A 17,696-nucleotide genomic window follows, 5' to 3' on the forward strand; every position below is an offset into this window, starting at 1 on the left:
CGGTTCTTAATATATAGTAAACACAACCACCTGCATATTGATGTTGATACAAACAACTCGCAACAAAAATACAATTAATTTCTTATTTGCAGAAAAAATATTTTTTCAAACTAGCAATGCTTTTACAGGACCGCAGAAACGCATGAGCGACAACATGGCCGAGACTCTGGCCGAAGTGGTTTTACAGCATGTTGATAAAAAGGGGCATATAAATTCACTTGAACTAGCAACAGAGTTGAAAGAAGACCACCAAAAAATTGTTGGGGCCATAAAGAGTCTTCAGTCATTTGGAGAGGTGATACCTTTATTCGAAACCAACACATAACAATTCTGCAAGCGAAAAATATCAGATGATGCAATAAATGAATCATTCTGTTATTGTAAAGGCCCTATTGTAAATGTGTATGTTATTTCCTTATGTCGTAAGATGACTTTATAGACAGTCCAAGTTAATTCATCAATCCGTCCGAGTTGTCCCATTTCCTTAGTTAACTTTTTCAAAGCTGTGCAATATGAGGCAGGCATTACCTTAGTCCAAATAATTATGAAGTCTGGCAAGGCTATTTTAATTTTTTTTCTGGGACGCCTTCCTACGACGTCATAACGCTGAAGCAATTTTTTCTGTCTTGAGTTTTGAGAGCAAATTTGGGGGGGGAACTTTGACACCTAATTTTGACGAGAACTTTTCGTTGCCGGTTAAAAAAAATTACGTAGTTACAAAGTCCTATCTTTTTTGTGCTTATTGATGTAAAATATTTCCAGAAATATACAAAAGAAAGGATTAAATAAGATATGATTCCATTTGAAGTGGGGGAATATTTATTTTGTTTGGAAATGATTTCCCACAATTACCAACGAAACGTCACTTCCAGTGATTATAAAATTTAAAATCCGTTAAAATTTAACAGACCCGAATTTCCGGATAATGTAAATCAAAAGTTCCGGCAATTGGGATCCATTAAAATTAAAAAATGGTGTTGGGTTGGGGATTTGTCCATGGTGGTGGGTTGTACATACAGTACCATTCAAAAGGACCAACTCTCCCACACCCTACACCAAGGAAAATGTTGGAGTCACTCCAAAAAACTCCGATATTCCTCCCAAAATGTTGGGAGGAATTTGGGAGTAATCTCTCCCAAAATCAGGTAAATGTTTATTGTGATAGCGAGCTCACTCTCTACACCGAGGAATTAATTGCCCTTATCCTACTTTGATCTCTACCGGCACACGACTGATAGGGTTATTGGATTACCTGACAGGTAAAGGTTGAAGTAATAAAGAATTTTATTTCCGGTCTACTGTATCAGTTTAAGTGTCAAACAGGTGTATAATTTTAAATGTCTTTTAAACTAATTAATTTTAATTGGTGGTAATAATAAGTCAAAATATTTTCGTATTTTTTGATAGCCCATCTAAAAATATCTTTACCTTAACGTACTTGCTTTAAAAAAAAAGGATTATAAAATATAGCGGAATATGTGAAAAACCCAATATTCTACTTCAAAGTTAAAGTATTTATTTGAAAATTATGTGTGTAAAAGTTTTGTATTTATGCAAGTAAAAAGGAAAATTTATTCACCATGCATTAGGCATAATAATAGCCCGTAATAATTGTGTTAGTCTACGGCATTTTCTTATTACGATTATCTAATTGGTGGAATGAATAAAAGATTGAAAAGCAAAATGTTGTTGTTAATTCTTTCAATTGTAAATTTATAAAAAATGAAAACTACTTAATTTTGACCTCGACATCTTCACCAGTAAATTAATATTTTATTTACGACATGAAGAGACTCGTGTAAAAATAACCGGAAACTTTCGCTAAATTAATGAGAGCAGTTTAAAGAAAATCATTAAAATTATGTGTCTGAAAGTTTTGTCAAGTAAAAAGGAAAATATTATTCACCATTCGTTATGCTATAATAATAATTACGGCATTTTCGTTTTACGATTTGTTGGCAGTACTGTAGGATCATAATACATTTCGGTTACAACAGGAATACTTCCACAGCTGCATTAATTCGTCTTTGTATAATATTTATTTTCGCACAATGAATGTAAATTTGCGTATTTTGAACAGTGATCGTAAAAGATTTTAAAAACAATTATTTGCCGTGCGAAGACAATTCCACGATACACATCTCAGTTATCGACAGTTTTGGTTGAACTTGAACTTGACTTACTTAACAATGTTAAATGCTAAAAATAGTTCACATAAATTTTATCCACAGCACGAGTTTTTTAAAGGGCAGGAAATAATATTGCGTACTAGTAAACTCAGGTGACCTTTCTAGACGACCGTGGGAAAAATCCATTCAATGTTTCTAAAGTTGCAGAACGACATTTTTGTGCGATCGTATTGAGGCTCCAGAAGGTCCTTTTACAATTGATTAATCGGAATCAAAAATATAATTCTTTTCCGAATAAACGAGAACAGTTACACATCTTTGACTATTTGAATTTTAATGTTTTATTTTTCAAAAAAGGAAGTAGACCTGAACATTAGTTATATGTCTATGGTCAATAATATAAATTTACGGTTGATGAAATATTGAAATTATGATGGAAATTGTCCGGGTGATCAATTGTGTTCAAATGACAATAATACGATATTATGAACAGCCAATTGTAGCGGTTGGGAAATTTTGAAAATAAAATATTGACTGATTTAAGTGGAATAGAATATTATGATGGGCAATTATAAGGTTTGATAACAATTAAAGGATTAGTGACCTATCGGATAGCGATAAGCGGATTACTTATCATCACAACTTTTAACATCTTTTGTAAACGTAAAATGATTGAGGGTCATAAACTTGTCAAAAACATGAAGACAGGTAGAATTATAGTAATTTAATGTGAAAATATTTTTACACTTTTCAAATTTAAATGACGAAATTGATATAAATACTTTCGTCAATTTGAAAACCGTTTCGTAAAATACGAAAATGACGAGCGCTATCAATATCACTTGAGGTTATTTCCTCTGATCAACAGAGTTGTCACTTTACAGTTTCTTTTCATAATTTAAATTATTCAAGTCTGCATAAATCTACCAAGGTGAAACATAATATTTTACATTGCTCAATTTATTAAGTTTACCTGTTGATCGGATGAATTGTGTTACCGTAAAAACAACATGATTTTATTCGCCAGTTGATTATTAAATAATGAACAATTAATCCGCCGATATTGCTTATTGAGTAAGTCATAAAAGATTCTAATTGTGGCAAAATCGTCTTTGTTGAAAGAACACAATGTATGACCTGACCAGACTGTAATAGAAACACAAAATAACAAGTATATATTTTCTTCATACTTTTTCGTATGTACGTTTTATTTCAAAGATAATGGCATAGGACAAAAACATATAAGATAATAATTATCTTATTCTGAATGATATTGTCACATCTTTATCTGTCAACTCGTCAAAGAAAGGAAAACATTTGTTCAATTTTTAATACCGTGATTTTAAAGCACACCTGTGCAACCAAGATCGATTAAATGTTCATAGGTAAATTGGGAGTGAAATCCGCGGTACTCGGTGTGATTCCGAGAAACACGGAAATCGGAAAAAAACGATATCGAATCGATCCGTTTGAAGGGTACTGTATGTTAGTGACACATCTCCATTAATCCTGTTAGGGAGTGTTCATGGATACCACTGTACCCTCCAAGCTTCTGATGGGAGCTCCTAATAATGAAGGTATCAACCGAAACATGCATACTTTAGCTACAAGAAAGTTTACATAATTTTAAAGCATTTGTCCTCAGCAAAGCTAACATATATACTAAATTACATAATTCTGTATTAACAGTTAATAAAAGCAGAACAGATAGTTAATAAAAGATGGGAATTAACTGATGAAGGAAGAGATGTTGCCACTAACGGGAGTCATGAAGCCAGGGTGTACTATGCCATCCCTGATGCTGGAACTTCACAAGCACAAATTATGGTATGTATCAATCTGCTTACCAAGTCCAATCAAAGTTGTGATTCTGTTAATATAAATGAGAAGATATTGTAAGAGTGGCAATGAGACACCTGTCCATCCAAGTCACAATATGTAAAAATTAAAGATACATGTAAAAGTACGACCTGCATCAACACAGAGCCTTGTTTTTAAAAATTAATTATTTTGTTTTTGTTAGTGGATTAGAAAGATTTTGCAGATGCATCTTACTCATATGAACTAGTTGAGATGCAAAAGAACATGTATGTCTACCAGTTTAAATACTCATCTCAATACTTTATCACAAGAGTAAAACATTTATCAGTTCTACTTAATGAAACACAAACAATAATAATACCACATGCTCAATACTTTATATTGTTACAAGAATGAATTTAAAACAAATGTTTAATGTAATGCGTTTCACTCATCATTCATAATCCACTTCAAATTTATAGGACATATAATTTCAAAATCGAAAGTAGAATAATCAATTCTTGAGGAACTTGCTTTGTTGACTTCAGCTGTAAATATATATATGAAATTAACAGTTTAAATAAAAGGATACTGAATTTGAAATCTAATGTGAAAAAATTCTTTGGCCTTCAGTTATAATGTATGTTGTCAAGTTGTCGCCATCTAATTTTGAGAGGTTTTCTTACTTACAAATATATTAGCAAGATTTATCCAATTTTCAATGAACTGTCAAATTATATTTTTCCACATGCATCATGCAAGACAAGGGACCTCAATATTTTACCTGAATAAGAAATATTCAGTTGTTACCTAGACTGACATTTATACATAGTTGATCCAAGACAAGGGACCTCAATATTTTACCTGAATAAGAAATATTCAGTTGTTACCTAGACTGACATTTATACATAGTTGATCCAAGACAAGGGACCTCAATATTTTACCTGAATAATAAATATTCAGTTGTTACCTAGACTGACCTTTATACATGTTATACATAGTTGATCCAAGATATATGTACATGTATAAACAAATACATTATTAAAATTGTCAATGCTTGTACTTACAGAAAACTGTACCTAATGCTAAGATTGGATTCAGTAAAGCTATGCAGGCAGGATGGATCGTGATGGATAAAAAGGCTGAAGGAGGACCAAAGGTCAACAAAAAGGTAAGATTTGAATAGAACACTATTTTTTTCTTGTACTAATTTATAAGTACTCTTCTTTTCATGATTATCTGGATTCCTTGATTGACTCAGAAAATGTATTAATAAATTCTGTTAACATAGATTACTGTTATTAGTCTTACTGGAAATTTTAATAATGTGCAATACCTTCATACATACATTTTACATGTTGAAAGCTGCATGATCAGTGTTCAAACTGAACAAGATACATTATAAATTTATGTTTGGAATTACTTGCATAAGTCTTTCAAGTAACAATATAAAACTCTGAAATTTTCCCTTTATTAAAAAGATCACAAAAAAAAATTCTAATCAAAAGAAGACTATTTTTAGCTTATCTGACCTGTTCTTCCTTTTTCCAGGCTGACAAAATAGAAGACGTTATTCAGAAGAACCTCGTGAAACTTCAACAGGATCAGACAGATTCCTTAACAGATGAGCAAAAGGCTGAATACAAGAAGAGAAAACTTATTACAGAAGTGTACGTTTATAATTTATTTACACTAATAGATGAGATTTGTTTTATGATAGATAGTGATATAAAATCTTAATTTACCTATCGCATCTTTTGCAAAATTCAAAGTTTTAGCTTTCTCACATCACAAAATTAAAATTATCTTTAAACTTTTGCATTCAATCACTACAATAAGGGCGATTAAAATTAATTGATAGATTTTCATCCCCTCCCGCCCCGATTTTTTTTTATTTTTGAAAAAATTATGATTTCCGGATTTTGATCATTTCCGTTACCGGTAACCGTCGATAATTTCGCTTCATGTAAAACTTCCTGTTTCAAAATACGGTTTTCGTATTTCACAGAGTATTCTTACTGAAATCATTAAGTCGATATATTCTGATCTATGATGACAACATCCTTTACCGAGAATAGAGATTGATTACGAGATACGCTGTGTCCAAGAACGCAAATCGCCGTATGTCACAAATGACACAAATGTTTGTGAATAAAACACCTTGGATTTATTTTATTTATACAATGACTTTGTGTCAAGAAATTTTGATTCTGAATGAAACCCAAAAGCGTAAGAATCGTGGAACACATTTGACTGGAATTAAGAAATTGACACAAGCATGAACTTTTTAGATTGGTGACCGTATATTGAGTTCAGAAAATCGACAAACATACGCATTTTTAATTTATTAATTTATAGCAAGCTCTTAGATTTAGATTTAGCCATGCCTTTCGTTTTTTGTAGAAAAACAGCAAACATCCTCTGTCACAATACCCACGATAGAGTCATTAAACAACTTTATGTTTTACATCGTAATTATATTTGCATCTTGCATACTAAGGACCGATTATTTCAACACTGTTTGAGTTTTCATTTTATTCTGTACTTATCGTACTTGTGTTGCATACCAATGCATTTGCTTTATTTTATTAGGACAACAAAACATTGCTTAGAAAGCAAAATACATTTGATGTAGGTAGTCCAACTGAAGAGAGAATTTCTCCACATTTCTGCTGTTTACTATAAAATAGGTTCCTAAAGCGGCAATTACATGAATAACAGTGATTGCCAATCAGAGATATATATTTACGAATTTGAAAAAGCGGCACCAGCATATGGAGTATATGTGTCTCAATTGATATGTTACTCTAGAGGTAGCTCAAATTACGATGATTTTGTTGAACGAGGAATACTGCTTTCTCAAAAGTTGCAAAGACAGGGCTATGAGTCAATCAAATTAAGGTCATCACTCAAGCAATTTTATGGTCCCATCATGAGCTGATTGGCCATTATGACAAAAGTGTGTCAGAAATCATATCTCAGTGATATTCTTCCTCAGTCATAATAACCTTCCATCATTACCGAACTGAACAAAGAAATAATATGACGGGTGCCGTATACGGTGCAGGAAATGCTTACCCTTCCGGAGCACCTGATTTCACTCCTGGTTTTTAGTGGAGTTCGTGTTGTTTCCTACTTATTATTTGTAACTGTTGATGTAAATGTCTTTTGGTTTAATGAGTCTTTGGTTACTCCTTGGTTTTAATTGTTATTGTCTTATACAAGACACCTTATGGATGTATTTACATGATATAAGCTTATTATTACACTTGCATATATGAATAACACGTGACCAGACGGTTTCATATGAAATAAAATTTAAAAAATAAAATCCTCCCACCCGCCCCATTTTTTTCAAAAATTTGGATGAAAATCTACTAATTAATTTTAGTTGGCCTAATTAAAAGAGAATTGAAATTCATTGAAGACATGAAAACTGCATTTGTAATTTTTGCATTTGAGTTTTTAAATGAAGAACTGATCTTTATTGACATGAAAAGTATATCCTCTTTTGAAAATTTGCTGTTTGTTAAAGTTTATCATTGTTACAGTCATTTATAGAAAAAAAAATTGTTTGGTTTGTTTTTGAAATAGCTTACTTCTAAATGTTGTGTTTAGTTATTTGTGTCTTTTATTTCAGTCATTCTTCAGTGACTCAGTTTTAGTTTCAACTATGTTAAGTAGACTTTACAGACAACAAAAATGACTTTATTATTTAAATTAAAGTTAAAAGGATAACAAATTGAATACATATTTATCATTTTTTTGTAGAAAAATAACAAGCTATGAAATCACAAAGGGAGATAACTTCAGTCTTACCATAGAGAAACCAGAAGTTGATCTCACACCGGAAATGTTACAAAGGTATAGATATTTAATTGATTTCATCTCTTTATGACGTAAAATTATACTTAAAAATGAGAAGAAAAATTTAAAACACATTAAACAGTACAACAGTTAATATGAAAATCAACAACTGAGAAGATATAGGTACATACAAAGACATACAACAAACCGTCTATATTACCTGTAGATTCAGACACAAAATTTGGGTTTAAACCATTTATCTATCTAGACTATTGTTATGAACAGGTATTGAAAGTAATTGATATTCATATGAAAGTAAGGAGATGTGGTATAATTGGCAATGAGACAACTATCCATCAAGATCAAACAACAAAGATGTAATCAGATTCAGGTCACTGTACAGCCTTCAACAATGAACAAACCATACATTATAGTAAGCTATATAAAAAAGATAGTGTTATGACAAAATGTGTGATTAAATGTAGATGGCATAGTGAAAAAAGTATTCTTTATTTCTTTTTTCTGATGTTAGGTAGACAGTCTTAAAGAATATATATTTTTTTTAAAATTTTTACACCAATTACAAGGGGGGAAAACAATTTTCTGTTTTTATGCTCCATTATGGACATTATGTTTTCTGGTCTGTGGGTCTGTTTGTTTGTTCGTCTGTCCTGCTTCAGGTTAAAGTTTCTGGTCAAGGTTGTTTTTGATGAAGCTGAAGTTAAGTCAACTAGAAACTTAGTACACATGTTCCCTATGATATGATCTTTATAATTTTAATGACAAATAAGAGTTTTTACCCCACTTTCACGATCCACTGAACATAGAAAATGATAGTGCGGATAGGGCATCTGTGTACTATGGACAAATTCTTGTTACACTATAAGTTTACGACAGTAAAAAGAGTGACATAGAGTCAAAAGAGTATTTAAAGACAGAATTTGTAAAACATTCTCTTTTTCATTTCAGTGGTTCATGGAAAACAAAAAATTTCAAGGAATATAACTTTGATGCTTTAGGTATTCCACCAAATGGTGGACATTTACATCCCTTATTGAAGGTCAGAGCAGCTTACAGACAGATCTTCTTAGAAATGGGGTATTTACATTTTTAAAAAGATTAAAAGTCTATGAATGTTAACTTGTTTACATGTGACACAGTACTCTAGAATGACAAATACCATTCAATTTTTACATCTTTGGAATGTGGAGAAAAAATGTCTTTTTGTGTAGAATCCAGAATAAGAAAGGAAGAAGTAATGAGAAAAATAGAGATAAAATGTATTTTTAGCACAAAATGTATGTACAATTAATGTATACGGATATAGGATAAATGCATAAAAAAAAGATGTAATTGTGAACTATGTATCCACTTTACAATAATAAGATATTGTAGTTATGTATATTTAAAATACAATAAAAGTTAATTATAATGAAAAGTTGATCCATGATTTATAGAAAAAAAAATAGACTTTCTTTATGTGATTTTGTGTGCGTAGCATCTTATTAAAATTGTCATATAATATATCAGTTTCACAGAAATGCCAACCAATAACTTTGTTGAGAGTTGTTTCTGGAATTTCGATGCACTTTTCCAACCACAACAGCATCCTGCTAGAGACGCCCATGACACCTTCTTTGTATCAGGTAAACTTAATCACACACACATACATACAACATCCTGCTAGAGACGCCCATGACACCTTCTTTGTATCAGGTAAACTTAATCACACACATATACACATATAGCATCCTGCTAGAGACTCCCATGACACCTTCTTTGTATCAGGTAAACTTAAACACACACACATACATACAACATCCTGCCAGAGATGCCCATGACATCTTCTTTGTATCAGATAGTCTTAAACAGACACACATACACACACATACAACATCCTGCAAGAGATGCCCATGACACCTTCTTTATATCAGGTAATCTTAAACTGACGCACACACACATACATACTAATGTATGTTCAAACCACAACAGCATCCTGCTAGAGATGCCCATGAAATCTTCTTTGTATCATGTAAACTTGAACACACACTCACACACAGACACACTTGTTTTAGTGTTATATGTGTATTGATGTAATTTTCCATCCACAACAACATCGAGTTTTAAAACCCTAACAGTCGTAGATATGTCAAAATGGATGAATTTATCAGTCAAAACTATTTTTCAATATTTATGTTTAAATGTTATCATATTTTCTAACAAAATCATTTATACGATGTTTAAAGACATAAAACTGTACCTTGTGCATTAGTTGTCTCTGTGATAGCAAAGGTTACTGGACAATATTGGTGTATTCTCTGTTTCAGGCATTATATGGTTAATAAAATCAATAGTATTAAGGCTTTTAACCATTCACAAGGTTTAAGAATTCTGCAAAAAACAATGATGTAAAGGTGAAGGATATATAGTGTCCTTAGCCTTTTAAAATGGTTATGTCGTGAGCAAAGCCTTTTAAAATGGTTATGTCGTGAGCAAAGCCTTTAAAATGGTTATGTCGTGAGCAAAGCCTTTAAAATGGTTATGTAGTGAGCAAAGCCTTTTAAAATGGTTATGTCGTGAGCAAAGCCTTTTAAAATAGTTATGTCGTGAGCAAAGCCTTTTAAAATGGTTATGTAGTGAGCAAAGCCTTTTAAAATGGTTATGTAGTGAGCAAAGCCTTTTAAATGGTTATGTCGTGAGCAAAGCCTTTTTAAATGGTTATGTCGTGAGCAAAGCCTTTTAAAATGGTTATGTAGTGAGCAAAGCCTTTTTAAATGGTTATGTCGTGAGCAAAGCCTTTTAAAATGGTTATGTAGTGAGCAAAGCCTTTTAAATGGTTATGTAGTGAGCAAAGCCTTTTTAAATGGTTATGTAGTGAGCAAGAACATTGATATTTTACTGTATGTAGTTAATATATAGAATAATAGGAATTTAATCTTTTACAGAGCCACAGGTTTCAGATATAAAACGGGTTCCTCCAGATTATTTACAAAGAGTCAAAAGAGTACATGCTGAAGGAGGTTATGGGTCTCAAGGGTAATATATTAATATATTTAATATCTTATCTTGTTCAGTGTGGTTACCAATGAGCAGGTTCTATCTGATTCCCTTGTTGTTTAATGAGTTTAAATGGAAAGTTTGTTTGTTAGACATTGATTGGATATTTCGCACTAGATTTACCTGAATTTCAACATTTAATATTTCGTTAATTGTGGAATTGATATGATGCACACAAAAAGTTAATACTTCGGCATACAAAACATAATAATTTTTTAAAGGTATAACTACGGTAGATTGAATACTTTGGCATACATAAACTCAATTCTATTACAGGTATAAGGTAGAATGGAAAACAGAAGAAGCAGAGAAAAATATCCTAAGAACTCATACTACAGCTGTTAGTGCTAGAATGCTGTATAAATTAGCTCAACAGGTAGGTGAATTAATATGTATAGACAAACTCTTAATGTTAATGATAACAACATAGATAATACAATGTAGAATGCTATCATCTTGGAAAATGATAAAATGAAATAGGTTTTATATTGTAATTTGCTATTAATGAACAAAAAAATGAATGAAAAAAAAATATGTAACAAACCATCAAACGACAACCATTAAATTGCAGGCTTCTGTTCAACAATGAGCATAGTCCATACTGAATAAATAGTCAGCTATTAAAGTTCCTGAAATTAAAAATGTAAAACAATTCAAACAAGAAAGCTAGTGGCCTAATTAATCAACAAAAATATGAACGAAAAACAAATATGTATCACAGCAACAAACGACAACCACTGAATTACAGGCTTTGGACTTTTGGACTCATACATACAGAAAGCCTACACATGTACTTTCAAGAGCATTTGCACAATCTCTTTGATGGCTCCATAGACAACAAACCATTGTTTTCATATGGAAATCATCATGTCTGCACCTATCAAACATAAATTTGAGAATGGAAACAGGGAATGTGTCAAAGAGACAACAACCTGACCAAAGAATTAAAAACAGCCTAAAGCCACCAATGGGTCTTTAATACAGCAAGAAAATCCTGCGCTCTGAGGAGCTTCAGCTGGCCCCTAAACAAAAATTTGAACTTTTTCAGAGAAAATTGACGACACATTAAACACAGAAACAAAAATGAACCAAAAGTAAAAAACATACAAGACTAACAAATTATCTTGAGAAAATACTATAACATTGTAGAGGTTTAAAAAGACCTAATAAATCAATTGTTGACTTTTGATTTTGATTATGTTGATACAATGATTTATCAACCCCAGAGATATGACATTCACCCTCTGCCATTGGCCTCGGTGAATATAAGTCTTTGGGGTTGATAAAACATTGAATTAACCTTATCAAAAGCAAATAATTGTATCAAAACATTTAATGAAAAAAAGGCATTTATTTTATATTTTCAGCATGGAAAATTTTCTATTTACGGCTTATGATTTTATACTTTTAGTATATAAAAATGTTATAAGAGTAAATTTAGTTTGATGATGCATGTCAAATCTGTCTGATTTTAGGAAACATTCACACCAGTGAAATATTTTTCAATAGACCGAGTGTTCAGAAATGAAACGACTGATGCTACACATCTAGCAGAATTCCACCAGATTGAAGGGGTCGTAGCAGATTATGGATTAACATTAGGAAATCTAATGGGCATTATTGAAGAATTCTTTAAAAAATTAAACATTACAAAATTACGTTTCAAACCAACCTATAATCCGTATACAGAGCCAAGTATGGAACTATTCAGTTACCATGAAGGTAAGAATGCTATCGGTATACAGGGGATTCACTTCCTGAAAAGAGGGCCTCGATGGCCAAGTTGTTTAAGTAGTTCTACTACTGTAATCACTAGTCAGTCAACACAGAGGTTGGGAGTTCGAACCCCGCTCGTGCGGATGCACTCAACTACAATCTTAATTGACTTGGATTGTCAGTTTTCCTATCAACGGTCATTGGTTTTCTCTGAGCACTCCAGCTCCCTCAACCAATAAAAACAGGCCGCCACAAAATAGCTTAAAAGTGGCAATTAAAACTGGTGTTAAAACACCAACAATCAATCTTATTAATCAGGGTTCTGATCTGAGTAGATTGAGGAAATTGTTTTTTTCTTTGATTTTGTGGTTTTGACAATACACAAGCTAGCCAGTTGGAAATTACTATTTTATCTAGATTATTTGTTCCCCTATACACACAAAATCTTTAAAAAAAAAATGGTACCTCATAGATGAAATGAATTCACAATATATTATTAGTCCTCTATTTTAGATATATTAATGTAAATTTTATTTAATACTATGATAAAAGCAGAATAATGTATAATAGTTACTTTTGAAAACAAAGTGAACTCTTGATTGTAAAGATATTTTACATTTAGACAGTCCAATATTTTGAAGTTCTAGAAAATTTAGTTATACTTATTTTGATGCTGACAGTCAAGTGCATGGTTAGTAAAACTTTGTATTTTAAGAATGCATATATATATAGTAGATTTAAAGAGACTTGAATTTTTATTGATAGGTTTGAAGAAGTGGGTTGAAATAGGAAATTCAGGAATCTTCCGACCAGAAATGTTGTTACCTATGGGGCTACCTGAGGGTGTGTCTGTGATAGCATGGGGACTCTCATTGGAAAGGTAAGGACACTACTAAAGTTATCTTTAGTTACAGCTGATTGCATTGAATGTGTAGGTAAAGGTAATATCTTTTGTTAGCTTGCTTGCTAGTTGAACCATGAAGTCATTATAAGGTTTGGTTTACTACCATCCTTTCAATGTAGTCTAGTCCTACAGTCAGATAGATTGGTTAAATGTCTGACTAGTCTACTCTTAAAGGAGAGTAGTTTACCTAACCTTATAATGACTTCACAGTTCAGCTAGGAAGCTAACCAAAGATATTACCTTTACCTACACACTCAATGCAATCAGCTGTAACTTATATAAAAATTAGAAATAGATGCGGTGTTAAAGTCATTGAGATAGCCAAAACAACAGAAAATACATGAAAATATCTTGATGTCATATTTATATAAGTTGATATAAAATAAATTATCTGGTTCTCAGATACCACTGCATCGGAAAAAAAATAACTTGAAAAATTATGAACTGATAATTCTACACATTTTAACTGAGCTGTTGATGATTTTAATGAAGAAATAAAGATATAGCAAACCAGTCAATTTAAGTAGATTTTGCAACATCTTCAATTTAAGGGAAAAATTTAAGCAATGATTCTAAAATGCTTTTGAAATCTCGCAGGTCTTAGAAATGATTTTTTGGGCTAAATAGACAGGTTGACATGGTTGTAGGTTGAAAACAAGATGTTTGTAGAGAACTGAATTTTACTATGACTCTTGTATCAAAAATTAAACTATATCACTAGGCCACTGTATCAATTAATAACGTTTTTCTTTTTTTTCAGACCCACCATGATAAAATATAAGATCGATGACATCAGAACATTAATAGGACCTAAAGTAGATCTTCAAATGGTTTATGATAATCCAATTTGTCGAGTAGAGAAACATTAATGTACGATTAGTTTTATATTAATTTATTAGCTCGAAATGAATAATGTGATAGCAAATTCAGACCAGTTCAGTACCTATGTAACCAGGTAATAAAAAAATGGCAGAAATAATACACAGAAAGTTTTTAGTGTAATTTGTCAGTCTTCTTTGGTATTGATGTCTTTTCGATATCCATTGTAATTATTTGTGCTAGCAACTGTAATCGGCTTACTGATTTATTGTTTTGAATACAGGATTAATATTTGGCTACTTTATCTAAAGAAGAAATGCATTATATTTAATTGTGAATGATGTACGTCACCTTTTTCGTGACAAGAGTTATAATCATATGCCATAATTGCATCTTGCAAAAAAGAGTGAGATGAAGAATTTTCCTCTTATCATATAAAATATGAACTAAAAATTACAACCCTCCTAAAAAGCAACTAAAATACATGTTATCCTACTTGGTACATCAATATCAGTTTTATCTGGTGCCAATGTTTTCTAATGCAGTTAAAAATCTGTGGTCTTATAAAGTAGCACCGTAAAACCATCGATAAATTCTGTAATGAGAGATCTTGAAATGAAATGTATTTGGTTTCTATATTATGAATGTATGAATAAAAGTTGTGCAATATCATTGTGATGTTTCTTGTTACTTTAAACAGCTTTTTATAAGAAAGTTAAATTATGTTAATGAATGGAACATTATAATTATTGGTTCATCATTGACAGACATAATGAAAGCAGGTATAGCTTTGTCTGTCGATACCTCTGTTCTTACAAACAAGTGGCGATAAAGTATGTAGACCTTGTTGGCATATGATACAGAAGCAAGGGCAGATAATAAAATTTAAGGCACATGAAGACTGCATACTTGGCTATCATCAATAAATTTGCACATGACAGTTATTGGTTTAATATCTTTTATATCTATTTAATAATTAAATGTAGGACAGGAAAAGCTGCACCATGAAGTTGTAAAGAGAATACACAGCAATGTAATTGAGCACTTAAAAAATAAAATAAGATTTCAAGGACTTAAAAATTAAGTTTTCTAGTTCAAGCTCAAATTCTAGCTGTCAAAGTTATGTTATTTTTTCAGAAACAAATATTAAATTTTGTGTTTATGCATGAATCATAACAATTTCAAGCTGATTTTGACTCAGTGTAAAAAAAGAGATCAGAGATCTTTTCTGTTTTGTATGTTCTTAAAAGGTTATTACAAGAATTAAACACTGGTTCTTTGACAAAGCACTGACTCAAAGCATTATATTTAGCATGCTGTTGAGATATTCCTGATTCTGTTTCAAAGCTTACATCTCAGCCATATTTTATCTACTATAAAGTCACCATGTGAGCTTTTGTAATCACTTGGCATCCTTCAGTTGTCTAACTAGTTATCAAAGGTACCAGGATTATAATTTTATACGCCAGATATCAATTCATCTACATAAGACTCATCAGTGACGCTCAGCTCAAAACAGTTTAAAAGCCAAATAAGTTCAAAGTTGAAGAGTATTGAGGACTGAAAATTCCAAAAAGTTGTGCCAAATATGGCTACAGTAATCTACACCTGGGATAAGAAAATCCTTAATTTTTCAAAAAATTTAAAAGTTTTGTAAACAGGAAATATTTTTAAAAAATGCTCTTCTCTGAAATTACTAGACTATTTGTAACCAAACTTTTCACTGGATAAAGCTAAGGGTATCTACTATCAAATGTGTAGCCAGGGATTTGATCCATCACCAAACATGGCCACTGTTATAGAACAATGGGGAAATACTGCTTTTGGCAAATATATATAAAAATAAAATCAGTTAGAGAAAATCTTGCATGGATAAAAATCATCATGAGGTCCAGGTATATCCTCTGTTGAATTATCAGAAAAAGTTGGACATTTCATTTAGGAGTTATTTCACCTGAAATGTCAGTTTTTGCCAATTTCAAAGTTTGAGGCTTATATGTCAAAAACTAGAGCAGTTCCAGCAAATCTGACCCGGAATTTATCTGCAGTTCAAGGTCTATTTCCTAAAATTTCAGAAAATTCAGTCAACTTTTATGGAGTTATTGCCCCTGAAATATTAAATTACAAATTTTAAAGTATTTTCATGAAAAAAGATAACTAGCTTGCAAGAAATTTTATACCTTATAAATAAATGCGGTTCCTTCAACCAACATACGTAATAAATCTCAAGACTTAATTATAAATAAATGCGGTTCCTTCAACCAACATACGTAATAAATCTCAAGACTTTACACCGTTTTTTTATAAATTTCATTTAATGAAAGCTAGTTGCCTATAATTAAAATAATTACTAACAGTGTTTCGGGATTTTTTGCTTATACTATTAAAGCATGGGTCCCTTTTCAAAAGTCTCCCAACTATTTCCTTGATTTAGCAAGGTATTCTTTGATATTTTTGTTACGTTTATACGCTATGATAGGCACCTGGGTGAAGATTTCACTACATTGTTTGTCTTTTTGTAGATTGCTCCAATGTTTTCTTATAACCTTACTAAGGTTTTTTACCATTGGATTATATTTAGTAATGAGAGTGAGTGGGACATTCTTTGTCCTATCGGCCTTCAATAAGGTTGTTTTTCTGCTTGTGGTATCTTTAACGTTTCTAATAACATTCTCTGTTTTATTTTTACAAAATCCTCTTTCAACTAACTTATCTTGTAAGTTAGTTAAATGTCTATCTAACTCATTGATGTCACTATTATTTCTAATATGACGTATAGATTCACACACTGTAATACTTGTGAATGTGTGTTTCGGATGTGCACTAGTGATTGGTAAATATTGATACGTTTCAGTTTTTTTAATATGTGATTTAACATCAAGGATGTTATTATGGAATCTTTCACCTTTGTACACTTCGGTATCTAAATAGGTCATACTAGAACTAGACACCTCAAATGTGAATTTAAGTAGAGGGTCAATTTTGTTCACTATGTTAAAGAAATCTTCAACCTGTTTTAATGTGCCTGTAAAGACCATAAAACCATCATCTCTGTATTGACAGTGTAATTTTATGTTTTCTCTCCATTGGAACTTATCTAAAATATTTATTAATAGTACAGACAGATGTAAATCTGTGCATGTCGGAGAAAATATGCCACCCATAGGCGCTCCTATAATTTGTTTGTATAATTGTCCATTGAATTCAAATTCATTGTTTCTTAGTACTAATTTAACAAATGCCGTTAAATCTTTTTTGTTGGGAATTTTTAAAGTATATTCTTGTGTGTCAATTGATTCTAATGCATTGATAATTGTTTCTTCTAAGTTATCAATGTTCATATTTGTGTACATTAGTGTCCATAATAATAGATCTTCAAATTAGTCTGCTTGGCAGAAATTGTCAAATGGCCTCTTATAGGAGTTATATCCATTCAAAGACCTATTTAACTCATTTTGTTGTAA

At 31.4% G+C, this 17,696-nt stretch overlaps 1 protein-coding gene across 1 annotated transcript; it reads left to right on the forward strand.

Moving 5' to 3' along the window:
* Window positions 1–119: 119 nt before the first annotated feature.
* LOC143063663 (phenylalanine--tRNA ligase alpha subunit-like) lies at window positions 120–14,904 on the forward strand. Its single transcript, XM_076235936.1, has 12 exons — window positions 120–295; window positions 3,819–3,956; window positions 4,999–5,100; window positions 5,481–5,599; window positions 7,701–7,793; window positions 8,706–8,834; window positions 9,267–9,382; window positions 10,682–10,772; window positions 11,070–11,169; window positions 12,269–12,515; window positions 13,275–13,389; window positions 14,174–14,904. The coding sequence occupies exons 1-12, from the start codon at window positions 143–145 to the stop codon at window positions 14,280–14,282; spliced, it is 1,512 nt and encodes a 503-aa protein (XP_076092051.1). The 5' UTR covers window positions 120–142; the 3' UTR covers window positions 14,283–14,904.
* Window positions 14,905–17,696: the final 2,792 nt, after the last annotated feature.

This window comes from Mytilus galloprovincialis, chromosome 1, assembly GCF_965363235.1.
Source record: "Mytilus galloprovincialis chromosome 1, xbMytGall1.hap1.1, whole genome shotgun sequence".
Classification (NCBI taxonomy): domain Eukaryota; kingdom Metazoa; phylum Mollusca; class Bivalvia; order Mytilida; family Mytilidae; genus Mytilus; species Mytilus galloprovincialis.

Coding starts and splice junctions, on each gene's coding strand:
- LOC143063663 (XM_076235936.1), top strand. CDS start 143: ATGAGCGACAACATGGCCGAGACTCTGGCCGAAGTGGTTTTACAGCAT. Junction 3,957..4,998: donor CTTCACAAGCACAAATTATG/GTATGTATCAAT, acceptor TTGTACTTACAG/AAAACTGTACCTAATGCTAA. Junction 5,600..7,700: donor AGAAAACTTATTACAGAAGT/GTACGTTTATAA, acceptor ATTTTTTTGTAG/AAAAATAACAAGCTATGAAA.